This window comes from Topomyia yanbarensis, chromosome 2 (genome assembly GCF_030247195.1).
Source record: "Topomyia yanbarensis strain Yona2022 chromosome 2, ASM3024719v1, whole genome shotgun sequence".
In the NCBI taxonomy this organism is placed as follows: Eukaryota; Metazoa; Arthropoda; class Insecta; order Diptera; family Culicidae; genus Topomyia; species Topomyia yanbarensis.
Window position 1 is genome coordinate 462625996 of NC_080671.1, and position 15478 is coordinate 462641473.

The window sequence follows — 15478 nt, forward strand, 5'->3', positions numbered from 1 at the left end:
GGCTAAGAGGAACCGGTGGAAATGATACATTTTCAAATTGGTTTTAAATGCACAATTATAATATTTTTTATCGATTTAATTAGTTTGTCTGATTTGGTATTATGCATGTTACGTGTTTGAAAAGGTTTCTTCGTAATGTTTTATCTAAAAAATCTGAAATAAATGGTGTCTACAATATGTCTTAACAAATTGATATCAACTTATTTTGGACACCCCGATTTTCTTTCTTGACAGCTATTTGTTTATCGAGTTAGAATAATCAAAAAGTGAAAAATTTCGTAACGGTAGGTTGCCTGCTCTTTTTGGTTAAATTATTTAAAAATGTTCAAACCAATGGATGTTGAAAATCAAACGATTGAGGAACATTTCATTGCAGACCATAATATGACCAAAGAGGAGACTTCTGAAATCCATGCTGAAGAACATTTGTAGTTCGAATTTGTTGAATTCGACGAGCTATATGTTGACAAATCTAAGAGACATATCACAGCTAAATAATGATAATAAGAGTGTGCTTGCTGAATTCCTAGAATCGCCTGAAACACTCACACGAACAGGAACATCACGATTCAAGCGACGTAGTCCTGCTGTTTTAACATGACGCCGAACAGTTGAATACCACAAGGCGAACACTGAAGAAAAAAGATGGGTTGGTAATGTCTCGGACATAACCGGAGTGTCGTGACTACTCGTTTGACTTGTAATTCAAATCGAATGATACTAAATGAAATATGTGGGAACCTTTCAAGTTATTCTTTATAATAATTATGGTGGTTCTGAAAAGAACTTTTGTTGTTGGCGTTTGCGTTGATAGGGGATGCGCTGGATTCTAGGCTCGTTGAGATATTCATTCATGAAATGAACAAATGTTATATTTTCTTGCTTTGAAATATCAATGTTAAAATCTCTCGAAACAACCATCGGAATCTTTTTCCTAGCGTACAGAAATGAATCACGCATAGCGAAAAACTAGGGGCGGGTAATGTCCGGGACATAACCGCGATGATGATATTCTTAAAATTCTGCTTGTATCTCTTTCAAATGGCTAAATTTTACGCATTAAGTTCGATTCACCGGGCTCAACGAAATTTTCCCGGGGATTCGTTAATTCGTTCGTTAATCTATTCAGTAAAACAATTTTGTTACCGAGTTCTCCGCAATGAATACAGGTCAATAATTTCATATGATTTCAACAAGCAGACAATGTACTTGTATGACAGGTGGGAGTGTTTTGAAGTGGTTTTAGTGGAGGTAACAACATAAAATCGTGTATTGGACATTTTACAATGATTCTCCTTAACCCCGCAAAACCACGGGGTTGGCAGTAGAGGGTTAAGTTGTTTGGAAGAGATGACAGTTATTATATGATAACTAAAAATATGGCCGGTTGTCACGTCTACCTTTATCAGGACACATGATAGTGAACTCGGGTGATTCGTAGTTATTCTGCCTAAGCTCGACCCTCATTATCAGAAGGCAAAAATTAAGCCCGCACGATATTAAGCCTGTTCTAGTGACCTTGCCACTTCTAGTTTTCCGATCTGTTTACTTCACATCCTTGCTCTCACTTGAGTACTATGGCTCTAAGTTTCATAATTTTCCCTACCCAGTAATCTCTAGATAATAGGAATCTTTAGCGGTGTGCGGGTTAAGGCATATTATGATGCACATTAGTACAGTGAGTTAATATCTCAGTCCTTTTCCAATTTTTAGGCCCGAAACTATTGAAAAAAACATTTTTTAGTTTGTTTCCTTTTAGGACAATAACACATCCAAACCCATGCGACTTGCACGACTCTATAGGTTGCCTTATCAGATTCACCATAGTTTGCAGATGAAACTTGGGATGGCAGGCTGTTAGCGGATTGACAAAGTACCAGATCATGCTGTGTGAGGTGCTGTCCCGGTTAACAATGAGGCGAACGAGATATTTGCAGATACGTCATTTAGTCGGACAACTGTCAGTTTGTCGGTGGAATTTAATTTGGTTTTTTTTAATTTAAAAATCAGAAAAGAATAATTAAGGTTTAAGAATGATATGAGTGCTTTCGTAAGGACACCTGCTATCAATAAATATGAAAAACTGGCAAAATTTTTCCAAATTAAAGATCCCTATTGAGTACTTCGAACGTGCGACTCTAGCAGCCCTAATGATAGTCCCGCACTCAGAACAGCCGTACAACAACTACACGATGTCTGGGAGAAGTTATGCCCACGCGATGAAGGGTTCACATTCGTCAATAGGAATGCAAGATCTCGACTCGATCGCATATATGTCACCAGTGGACTTCGAGAAAACCTGCGAACAGCACACACCCACGTTTGCTCGTTCACCGACCATAAAACATTAACACTTCGACTCTGCCTTCCTTCCCTGGGACGGGAACACGGGCGCGGATATTTGTCCTTTCGGCCCCATCTCTTGAAAGACGAGAATGTTGCCGAATTCCAATTTAAATGGCAATACTGGACTAGACAGCGCAGAAACTACCGCTCATGGATGCAATGGTGGTTGGAATACGCTAAGCCAAAGATAAAATCAATTTTCAAATGGAAATCTCGTGAAGTTTCCGAGGAATTTCATAGCGAACACCAACGATTATATACTGAGCTCAGTTAGTGTACGACGTGTAGAAATGCTACCCACAATCAACCGACTGAAAGGTGAAATGCTGTCGCTTCAACGAAAATTCTCGCACACGTTCATGAGGATAAATGAATTACGTGGCGGGCGAACCAATATCGATATTTCAGCTGGGAGAGAGGCGAAGGAAAAAAGCTACAGATAGAGCGGGACGAAATCATTCGAGAGCCACATGCAATCGAGGCGCATATAACCGACTACCTCTCGAGTCTCTGTACTGAAGAAGCAAGTGAACGAAACGAAAATAACTTTGTCTCAGAGAGAGTCGTTCCACCAAATGACCCACTGAACGAGGCTTGCATGAGTTCTACCGCCTTACGTTCGATGTCATCCATCGAGAAATAAATTTATTGCTGAATGAAGCACTCAGCGGCAATCTACCCGCTGCTTTCGTAGAAGGCATTATCGTGTTGGTTAAAAAGAAAGGAGACAACACAGCCCGATCGTATCGTATCGATATCGCTTCTCAATTGTTCTCCCTTATGTTAAAAACACGATTAGGCCAGGTGATGAAGGCCCACCATATTCTGAGCGAAGGGCAGAACTGTTCGAACTCAGAGCGAAACATCGAATTGCTGATATGCTCCACGGTCGCCGCGCTGGTAAACTTATCAGCTTCGATCTGGACTGTGAATAATCGCCAAACCTGTAGAATCACCCAACACGCTCCACGATATTTTATTAGGTCTTACCTTTACTGGTACCAACGAACGAATGAGGAAATTCGGTTGATCGTTGCTATTGAACTAAATAACACGAGCATAGTAACGGAGACGCATGGTAACATGTTACAATAATAGTGTTGTACTGCAAATGAATGCACGGAACCACGCTTTCGATAGATTAAGACACTCTTTCCTCTTCGGAACAATGCGCGCGCTTGGCATCAATGAGGATCTCATTCATATTTTATAGGAGATCGCCAGTCGAGCCACATCGCGGCTGTTTATTAATTACCATCTGTCGCGCTCGTTCGAAATACAACGCTCAGTTAGACAAGGAGATCCGTTTTCAATGGACTTATTCGTGTTGCAGTTGCACCCACTAATAAGCAGGCTTGAAGCAGTATGTGGGTACGATTTGCTGGTAGCATATGCAGACGACATTAGCGTGATCGTGACATCGAACGAGCAGATCGATGCGATTGACGTTGGAGTCTGGGGAGGCAGTGATATTAACAACACGTAGATACAATCAACCAATGCTGTTAAAATCCTGGGTGTTGTATTCACAAACTCGATACGGCAAATGACGACGTTAAATTGGGATGCAATTGTACATTCGATACTTCCAAGATATGGTACATGCCGGCGATACTGCCACCACTTGCAGTGCACATAGCAAAAATTACATCGCTGATGGGCACATTTCTCTGGAGAGGAATGGTCGCCCGCGTCCCAATTATGCAGCAGGCTCGCGGTAGAGACGAAGGAGGTTTGAAGCTGCAAATACCAGCACTGAAATACAAATCACTTGCGATAAATCGACATACGAGAGACCGGATCCCTTCCAGATCCCTACTTTATCATGCAAATCCTCGCCCAGTAATGCCTTCATATTTTCCCGACATTAAAATAATCCTTTCTAATTTAGCTCAAATCCCCCAGCAAATCCAACAAAACCCCTCAACGAACGACGAAATCCGGAAAACAATCCCAACACACGTGGCGATATATAGCAGAAAAACAACTTACCTCAGCGCAAAGATCGAAACTGTATTTGTTGGTGAACGAGAAGATCGAGCACCGCAAACTCATGTTCGTGATGCAGCGAACTTCAGATGGAAACTACACATACTGTCGTCGCAACCAAACGGAGGAGACTCTCAGCCACAAGTTTAGTACCTGTGCCGGCATGGACGGTTCTACAACAGAGGTTAACAGGGATCACAAACGGATGGAGACGCCTGTCATTCGAGGATCTAGTAAGACCATCGTTAAAAGTAAAAAGGGTAGAAGTTCTAAAAATTTTATTAATTACATCTTCTATGTTAAATTGTAACGACGGAACTATTGTTGCTGAAATGATTTATTTCCTTCGTATAGAAATCTAATGTATTATTGAACTGAATTGTAATAACTTAACAAATAAAACTATTTTATTAAAAAAAAAAAAAGATGGTTAGGTAATGTCAGAGACATAACCGAAGTGAAGTAGAATACACATAGGCTGTTAATTCGAATGCTGCAATTTTTGCTACCTTCTGCATTAAAATCAGCTATTTCGATATTTGTTATGATGTATTGTGCCTCGTAGTTGTGGTGCATTTTAACCCTGCACAGGTTTGTTTTGGCCTTCCCATTTTTCAAAGAGCAATTTATAATGATTTTGAAAAATTGAATATTTTTCATGTTCCTGAATATTGTGCAAAGCGATTGTGATTTCAGAGTAGCATGTTGGCTAAATGATATCATTAATTAAATTCTCCCAATTGATGGTCTTTAGCTAAGTTATGATTATATTTTCTTAGGGGTGTATTTTATCCCATCTACCTCTACATACGCTTGCATTACATTCACATAAATCACTTGTGACGCGTTTGTGCAAATGGAATCTTGATCATACCTTGTAAATTTCAAACGTGCACCCGAGACACATGCGTTGCAAAATTCAAAGGTTTGGTTTGTTCCAAAGTTTCGAGTGGGTAATTACCAACTCGATTATTTTCAAGTGGATAGTACCAAGGAGCTTTTATTCTCACCGATCAGCCATGTTGGTTCTAGAAACGATAGCTAACAACATTGTTTACTACATCCCCATGCATGTTTGGTTGGATTTCAGTATGTAAACAAAGTTGTTCGCCGTCATTTTCTACTCCGCAGCTTGCTGCACGCTAACCTCACTCCTCACCTGGTTACTGCCAAAGACGAATCACCTTATAACTCTAAACACCTTGGATAGTACTACCTTTACTACTTATATTACCCACCGGCCCTGATTATTGAATATTCCATTACACATATGTATAGTGGGATCAAAATGCATTCACTTGCTGAATATTTTTAGAAATAGGCCACTTTAAAGTATAGCATGTACAAATAAAGTAAATTAAGGGCCAAATCGGATAACAAATAGTTTTTGGACTTACTATAAATTGTACTTACTTTACAGTTAAGAGCCAGCAGAAGGGCATTAGCGCGTGGAATGTCAGCATTAGAGAGTTAAGACTAATACCCTATACATAATATGTTCAAACCTTCACCAAGCAGGTTTCTTAGCATAGAGTATTCGCAATAACCCTGCAATTGCCACGTATGATAATAACCCACAACGAATGTAGTGCCAGGCAGCGATGTTTTTATGAAATATCCGCAGAAGAATAATGTAAATGTCTCTAGATGGTTGTGTAAATTCTAGTTACACTAGAATATTAATTTAAAAATAGATTGAAATTAGAATACTATTAATGAAGGAATAACTCGTAGTCGAATACAGATATTCTAGTACAATTTTGCTAAATACTATTACTCTTTTAAAAGTAGTAGATTTCTTGCTACGTCTGTAGGAGGCTATCAAAAGTCTGTAGAATTCCGACATGTCTGTAAATCCCCTCATACATGTAGCAGCTATACAATTAAACTGTGTTTATAACAGCATATACATAGATGATATGTAAAAAGTTATCCTAGTTTGCCCCGAGAATCAAATCAACGGCAGAAACATATTATATCAGTGTCCAATAAGCCAACATCATCTCCTTTACATAACACAACAACCAATGCTATTAAAATCGTCATCGTCAATCATACTACCGCTTGCCAAAAGAAAATTAACCAAATCTAGAAAAAAAAAATCAATAGGACGTAAGTAACAATGAGAGATTCTCTTTGAGGTATTTCTCTTCTGTTCATTACTCGGCCATTTCAACATTTGCTACTCTACTCTTTGCATAATATTGTAGTAAAAACCGTCGACTTTCGATATGTACTGGAAAATTAGTACAAAGTGTTGTAATGACGTCGTAATAAAAGAAAGAGAAAATAAACAAGGAGAGGCTCTCAATGTTACTTACGTCCTATTGAAAATTTTCTCTAGAAATGATGAATTTATCTGAGCCCGCCACGCATAATTTAAAGACCCACTGAGACGTCCAAAAAATTGTTTCAAAATCGTTCAACACGGGTCCAACGATGGACGTTTGTTGAACGGTTATTTGGACGTTGTCCAAATTGGCCCAACGAACGTCCTTCATTGGACAATTTTGAAACCAACCGTTCTTAGAGGGGAGCAAGAGAGCGGGGTCTTTCGCACTCAACCACCCCTTCGCACGCGCACACTTGCAATCCGCATATTGAACTCCGAAAAAAGAGCGTTCTGTTTTTTCTGCGATGTGCGCTAATCATTGTATCACGCCACGTCTGTGCATCATTAGGTGGAATGATACCTGGCGGCAGTCATTGAATATATTCCAACCGAAGAGTTTGAGCTGACACAAAACGTAACAGCTAATACGAGGTCAGAAAGCAAACTGACGAATTTTCTCTTATGTTCCGCTTTTATACCTAGCAAAGTTCTTTTGATAAAAAAGAGGCAGTCCTAGCAACGCTCGCTGCTTGGTTGAATTATACGGACCAATCAGCGCAGATAATTACCACCTTTACAAATTGCATTATTTTCGTTTTCAATAATCGACGTACATTTTACGAGATCAAATACAATATACGTGCACATATTTCCGATCAGATAGTGCAAAAATATAGCGATTTCGATCAGTACAACGGAAGTTAATCGCATTTGAAGACTGGGAAAATATCTCAGCAGAAATTTTTGAAAAGGGACCCCCATATTGAAACGTTAGAAGTATTCTACTTCAAAATTGTTTAAAATTAAACAGAATCCACAGTTTTCAAAAATATCACCGAAAACGTTTCATGTTTCAACGATAGCCAAGAGAAACCGGTGGAAATGATACATTTTCAAATTGGTTTTAAATGTACAATTATAATATTTTTTATCGATTTAATTAGTTTGTCTGATTTGGTATTATGCATGTTACGTGTTTGAAAAGGTTTCTTCGTAATGTTTTATCTAAAAAATCTTAAATAAATGGCGTCCACAATATGTCTTAAAAAAATTGATATCAACTTATTTTGGACACCCCGATTTTCTTTCTTGACAGCTATTTGTTTATCGAGTTAGAATAATCAAAAAGTGAAAAATTTCGTAACGGTAGGTTGCCTGCTCTTTTTGGTTAAATTATTTAAAAATGTTCAAACCAATGGATGTCGAAAATCAAACGATTGAGGAACATTTCATTGCAGACCATAATATGACCAAAGAGGAGACTTCTTAAATCCATGCTGAAGAACATTTGTATTTCGAATTTGTTGAATTCAACGAGCTATATGTTGACAAATCTAAGAGACATATCACAGCTAAATAATGATAATAAGAGTGTGCTTGCTGAATTCCTAGAATCGCCTGAAACACTCACACGAACAGGAACATCACGATTCAAGCGACGTAGTCCTGCTGTTTTAACAATACGCCGAACAGTTGAATACCACAACGCGAAAACTGAAGAAAAATGATGGGTTGGTAATGTCTCGGACATAACCGGAGTGTCGTGACTACTCGTTTGACTTGTAATTCAAATCGAATGATACTAAATGAAATAAGTGGGAACGTTTCAAGTTATTCTTTATAATAATTATGGTGGTTCTGAAAAGAACTTTTGTTGTTGGCGTTTGCGTTGATAGGGGATGCGCTGGATTCTAGGCTCGTTGAGACATTCATTCATGAAATGAACAAATGTTATATTTTCTTGCTTTGAATTATCAATGTTAAAATCTCTCGAAACAACCATCGGAATCTTTTTCCTAGCGTACAGAAATGAATAACGTTTACCGAAAAACTAGGGGCGGGTAATGTCCGGGACATAACCGCGATGATGATATTCTTAAAATTCTGCTTGTATCTCTTTCAAATGGCTAAATTTTAAGCATTAAGTTCGATTCACCGGGCTCAACGAAATTTTCCTGGGGATTCGTTAATTCGTTCGTTAATCTATTCAGTAAAATAATTTTGTTACCGAGTTCTCCGCAATGAATACGGTTCAATAATTTCATATGATTTCAACAAGCAGATAATGTACTTGTATGACAGGTGGGAGTGTTTTGAAGTGGTTTTAGAGGAGGTAACAACATAAAATCGTGCATTGGACATTTTACTCCTTAACCCCGCAAAACCACGGAGTTGGCAGTAGAGGGTTAAGTTGTTTGGAAGAGATGACAGTTATTATATGATAACTAAAAATATAAAATTGTTCTATAAATTGCAAAGTTATTGCCGTGTTAACCTGAAAATTTGTCATTTCATTCATATAGGAACAATCATTGAAATTATGTCAATTTATGCTTTGCAAGATTTGAAATAACTTCGACGTGTGGTCACGACACCCCTGTTATGTCATATACATCACCAACCCATCTTTTCCATTATGCATTCGTCCTAATAAGGACGGTTTGTAGATAACTATGGTGATACAAGACGAGAGTCTTTTGAAACGATTCAAATCTTGCCGACGATTTGTTTCTACTGCGTACACACATACGAACCTTCCCCTTTGGCAGCTCATACCGAATTAACATGCTTTGTATCAAGGCGTTCCTATTTATTAACTTTTCGGTGCAGATGGAAGGCCATCCTTTTGTGCGATAAATGAAAATATTTTCATCATTCGTTTTGGTGTAGCTTTCGTTTAGTGGCAGAGTTGCCACATTCACTGATTCTCTTGGAAGGATTTGCAAAAACCTTCGGGTTTGTAGATTAATTTGAAAAATATTTTTTTATATAATTATCGGTATCGGTAGCAAGCGTTGAACGTTTTCCTTCCGATTTATGAAACAAGATTAGCAATCCGTTTAGTAGAAGAAAAGTTATTAAGGGTTAAATTGTACGTAACGCTTTCGCTAATTTGCACTATTATCGCTTTCTCGCTCGTTCTCGTGCGATCATGAGCCTTTCCGTCTGCCTCTAATGGCATAATCAAAACTAATATACCGGCTTTCCCCCACCAACTGCTCTCGTCAAGCAACCCAATACGAATAATCATAGGAACAAACATGTAGTGGACCTATATTTAAAACTTTTCATTATTTTATTGTTCGGTTGGTGCACCATATTGACGGCTCTGTGCGGGATGGACTGAAAATTTTCACTTTTCCGAGTCGTTTTCGAAAGATTTTCCAAAACCCTATTTTTTCATTGATAATGAAGGTCCTACATATTGCAAAATTTAATCCAGCATTGGTACAAATATTTTCGACAAAATGCCGAAGAAATTGATTAAATCCATTCAGTGCAACAAAAGATATAAGCGATCAAAGTCTTACTTCATTTTTCTTCCGAAATTTTGAAAAGGGGCATCTATATTGCAAGGTAAGTCGTTAGTCACGACAAAATGAAAATAAAGGAAGAGAAACAAAGAAAAACTGAGCTTAGAAAGAATAACAAGAAAACACCTCGTAAACAAAAGAATTAAAAATTAATATAAAGTACAAGAAGATTCCTACACACAGAAAAAATATATTGGTAAAAATAAGAGTGCTCCGCTCTTAGCAAAAAACAACCAACGCCAACTATTGGGTTGAAAGTAAAACTATTAAATTAATCAACAATAATAATCAAGGTAAAAGTTTTCCTCTTAAGCAAATGAAGAATAGTACTCAAAACAAAAGTTTTATTTTTAAACTAAGAGTATGCGTTGGTTGTTTTTTGCTAAGAGTGAAAAACTCTTATTTTTACCAACTTTTTTTTCTGTGTGTAACGAACTTTGAACCTTGATTTATCATCCGCTTGAGGATGTTTCTCCATAATACTGCTACAGATGAACTGTTACACGAAATATATTATTGTTAACTGTATTGTATAACATTTAATGCTGCTTTGTTAAGTCTGCAGTAACCTAATTGTACCGCAAGTTTTTCTATTTCTCAAAATGATATAACTGAAAAAATACTTCATGCAGGCAGCCTTCCATATAAAGATTAATATACCATTTTTGATTGGCAGTCACTGATATGCTTATGTTCTTTTTTCATGCATTAAATATACTGCAAAGAGAACGAGTCAGTAGGTCAGTTTAGTAGAAAAAACTTAACCGTTTCCAAAATATATTCAGTCACATTCAGTGTGTCCAAAATATGCTTGGAACACTGTCCAAATTAGTGTGGAAGGGTCCGAAATGTTAAAAATTCATGCTGTGAAGAAATGTCATTTTCGAGTTTACATCAGTGTATAAAACATCCATTGACAGTTTTCTTTCAAGAACAGTAATTTTGGAGCAGACTCGTGCATGTATTGCATTAAAAAACTTCCCTAATAAAAAATATTATACATGAACTTTAACTTATATAGTCTAACGATTCCACATATTGTTTGGATGATACCCTGAACAGGTTGTTAGGCTCTTGGATCATAAGATGTTTATTAGGGAAATATTTTTGACGTTCACCTAATTTCGCTTCCTTTAGGGAACCAAAATTGTTTGGTTACCCTATTATATAAATTTGTGAATTTCGTCATTTTCACAAAAAGCATGGATTCGTATCCCGTGTGGGGTCGTTTGTGCACATGAAACACCACCCTGTGTTTTACAATGTTGTAAGCTGAAATATTTCAAGCTGTCACTTGTCGGCCGCTTTCGTGTTTATACATTCGGTTCCAAGTCGTGGTCGATGACATTGTGTATACTCAAAGTACCGTACCGGTATATCTCCGATACTTCTGCGATCGTCTACGCTACAGCGACAGCAGACAGCACAGTCATTCATTCATTTCGTTCGTTCGTTCGTGTTTCGCCGTGCAGCCAATGCGTGAAAAAGAGATAGAACACGCTTGTTATCTACATTTCGCAAGTGAAAATTTATACCAAAAAAGGAAAAGTATTCGTGTTTCGTGTTGAATCTGCTAACGAATATCGTACAGACCGAGTGCAGACTTTTTTGTGTGTGTTGTTACAGCTAGAATAGCAGAAGCACAGTGTGACGCTGGTGGTGACCGTCTGTCGTTTGTTTCGTCAAATCAGCGATTAGCGGTTGTTTTTTACCGAGAATTTATATCCGCTAGTTCGTCTGGAATAAGTTTTAAGTTAATCTGATTGGCATCTGGTCGGCGAAAACAATGGCCTACTCGAATAGTAAGTATCGAAATTGCCTAATTAGGTAATTTTTGTTGCAGCCAAGAAACCAACACCCTTCACTGCACTCGGTGGCAAGAAAGGGAAGAAAGAAAAAAAGGCTTACCGGCTCGATGATTACTGTGCACTGAGTCACACTATTCACCTTGTCTGGGGTGTGTGATTTCAATCAAAGTAGTCATCCGACAATGAACGTATATTATGCTTCGTCGCCGCCTGGCAGCAACACAGAAAAGACCGCGGCAGCCATGGTTGATGTTCCGCCGCCATCGCAGTGTGCGTTGATTGGAAATTTCCTCAAAGCTTTCGCCCATTTGGCACCGAGATTGGCACTTGATTCCATCGTTTTGTTTCTTTTTTTTCTAAGCGTGTCAAATCAAAGCATGAGTATACAGCTGCCCACGGTTGTAGAAAATAACAATAACAATAGCATAGTAGGCGGATGTTTCGGAAAGGTTGGAACTAGAGCATGTGAAGAGCAAAAGTTATAAATAAACTCCACTCGGGCCACCACCGGCTTTTCTTGGATTGGATTCGATTTTAATTTCTCCTGTACACTGATGCTACGGGCGACAGAATCTATTGCCTCTTCATTCGTCGGTTCGGTGGCTAGTGATTGTGTACCATAGAACCACAGCATCGATGGGTGATAGAAGGGTGGGTCTGACTCAGTAATGAGTGGAGAAAACGGGAATGATTCCGTAGCTCTGACACATACACGATGCTCAGCGAAGCTTATCTGATAAAAATACAAAAATAAATGGCAAACAGAAGAAATGAGGAGTGTTGGAATGTTAGGTGCATATTGCAGTGTGTACATTTTTGATTCCACTCTGTTTGGTTGTATTTCATTTCAAGATAATTTCCTTTGCCTTAAAATAATTAATTTTCTCCGTTTCTGCCCACTTGTTTTAATTAATTTTAGTTAACTATAACGAAAACATTTAATGCGTGATGCGTCTAGGCGGCTCAATTATCAATGCAAAGTCTACGCTTCATAGCATGCAGAACACGCTATCCGTTGAAAAGCCTACATTTCGATGATGCGTGAGCATAAACAATTTTGTTAACATCCCATTCGTTACCTACCAACATCGAGACCATTTTCGGCTCTGTAACCGCCTTTCATAAACTACAGTATGGATTATCTTTTTTTTCCAACAGAATTCATCTATGCCACGCTTCCGCGCACGCAGCGCGGTCAACCGATCGTATTGGGCAGTGATCCGAAGGGGAAAAACTTCCTCTACACCAATGGAAACTCGGTGATCATTCGCAACATCGACAACCCGGAAATGGCGGACATCTACACGGAACACTCGTGTCAGGTGAATGTGGCCAAGTATTCACCGAGTGGGTTCTACATTGCTTCCGGTGACCAGTCTGGCAAGATTCGTATCTGGGACACGGTTAACAAGGAACACCTGCTGAAGAATGAGTTCCAGCCAATCGGAGGTCCAATCAAAGATATCAGCTGGTCTCCAGATAGTCAGCGGATTGTGATCGTTGGCGAGGGACGCGAGCGATTCGGGCATGTGTTTATGGCTGAAACTGGAACTTCGGTAGGTGAGATTTCGGGTCAATCGAAACCGATCAATTCGTGTGATTTTCGACCTGCCAGACCGTTCCGAATCGTTACCGGTAGCGAGGACAATACGATCGGTGTTTTTGAAGGACCTCCATTCAAGTTCAAAATGACCAAGCAGGATCACACACGTTTCGTACAGGCGGTTCGCTATTCGCCAAGTGGTCATTTGTTTGCCTCGGCTGGATTCGATGGCAAAGTTTTTCTGTACGACGGAACAACCTCAGAGCTGAAGGGTGAGATAGGATCACCGGCGCATGGAGGCGGAGTCTATGGTGTTGCCTGGAAACCCGATGGCACCCAGTTGCTCACGTGTTCCGGTGACAAAACCTGCAAATTGTGGGACGTTGAGTCACGCACCTTGATCAGTGAGTTTCCCATGGGAACGACGATCGATGACCAGCAGGTGTCTTGCCTGTGGCAAGGAGATCACGTCCTGTCGGTTTCGTTGTCCGGTTTTATCAACTACCTCGATGTAAATAATCCCACCAAACCTTTGCGCATTGTCAAGGGTCACAATAAACCGATCACGGTGCTCACGTTGAGTGAGGATCGCAGCACTATCTACACCGGAAGTCACGACGGTGCCGTTACCAACTGGAACTCCGGTTCCGGTACGAATGACCGCGTTGCCGGTGCTGGCCATGGCAACCAAATCAATGCTATCTGTGCTGCCGGAGATTTTGTGTATACGGCCGGGATCGATGATTCGATCAAGCAGATCGCGATTGAAGGTAATCAGTACAGTTCGGTGGAATCGAAGTTGAGCTGTCAGCCACGAGGTATGGACCTTCTGAAAGAGGGTAACATTATTGTGGTCGGCTGTGTGAAGGACGTTACCGTACTGCAGGACAATCGGAAGGTTTCCTCGGTACCGATTAACTACGAATCGAGCAGTGTTAGCATTAATTCGGAAACGCTGGATGTTGCCGTGGGTGGAAACGACAGTAAGGTGCACATTTTTAGTCTGCAAGGGACGCAGCTTAGCCCCAAAGTTGAATTGGAACATCTGGGTCCGGTGACTGATTGCAAGTATTCGCCTGACAATAAACTGCTGGTGGCATGTGATGCCAATCGGAAGGTGATTTTATACAGTGTGCCGGAATACAAGGTAAGTACAAGTCAAATAGATAATCACCGATTTCGTCTCACTCTGTTCCGTCTCTCCAGCCGGCCCACAACAAGGAATGGGGCTTCCATAACGCTCGTGTCAACTGTGTATCCTTCTCGCCCAACTCACTGCTGGTGGCCAGCGGTTCGCTGGATACCACCATCATTATCTGGTACGTCAACAGTCCAGCCAAGCATACCATCATAAAGAGTAAGTATTGTTCATCGTGCTGTGTGATGCCACCTACTAAATCTAACCTCCTTTTAGATGCCCACCCACAATCGCAGATCACCGGGCTGGTTTGGCTCGATAATGAAACGTTGATCTCAACCGGGCAGGACTGTAACACCAAGGTGTGGCACATCGAGGCTGCTGCCTAAGGGCGGGAATGGAATAGCAACAGGAAAAGCAATTGATATGCAGGAAAATAATCGCGAGTTCGTTTCTTTTTTTTTAGTTTTATTCATTAATCGCGAGAGCATGAGAAGAGGTATTGTGATGCAGTACATTTGCGCAACGCTCAGTCAACTATGGAGTATTTCGGAAAAGTCTTGAAAAACAAATTAAAGCTGCTGTTGATGTCGTTGAACATAAGAGAGTAAGTTTCAGTCAGTTAATTGTAGCGTGAAGCAATTAAACATCAGCAAAAAAAGAGAATGATGTAAAATAGATGTGTCACTTCTTCATTTGTGATTTTACAACAGTTTCCTTAAGTCATTATAACTTATTTAAGCAAATCGCGTGTTTTGTAGCGTTAGTCCCTTGGTTTCTTTATAGTGTGACTACTTTAATCGCAACCCGTTATTGTTCATTTTAATTCGTTCCCACGGTTTGTTTGTATAACATACTAATTGCAGCAGTGGCATTTAGCAGGGTTTCTTTTTGCCCGAACTGACCAGACTTTATGATGCAAACGCTTCACGATTTGCTACACGTCAGGAACCCATATTGTAATGAAACAATTTATAAGAATAACACACACAAAAAACAACGATTGGA

General features: G+C 39.6%; 1 protein-coding gene across 1 annotated transcript; it reads left to right on the forward strand.

Annotated features, from left to right (window-relative positions):
* Nucleotides 1-11369: 11369 nt before the first annotated feature.
* LOC131686045 (actin-interacting protein 1) lies at nt 11370-15473 on the forward strand. Its single transcript, XM_058970160.1, has 4 exons — nt 11370-11783; nt 12948-14479; nt 14539-14689; nt 14747-15473. Exons 1-4 carry the CDS (start codon nt 11768-11770, stop codon nt 14857-14859), a joined length of 1812 nt encoding a protein of 603 aa, XP_058826143.1. The 5' UTR covers nt 11370-11767; the 3' UTR covers nt 14860-15473.
* Nucleotides 15474-15478: the final 5 nt, after the last annotated feature.

Bases quoted from the DNA above. Each gene is read 5' to 3' on its own strand.
- LOC131686045 (XM_058970160.1), top strand. The intron at 14,480-14,538 runs GTAAGTACAAGT...CCGTCTCTCCAG, and splicing joins ACAGTGTGCCGGAATACAAG to CCGGCCCACAACAAGGAATG. The intron at 14,690-14,746 runs GTAAGTATTGTT...ACCTCCTTTTAG, and splicing joins CAAGCATACCATCATAAAGA to ATGCCCACCCACAATCGCAG.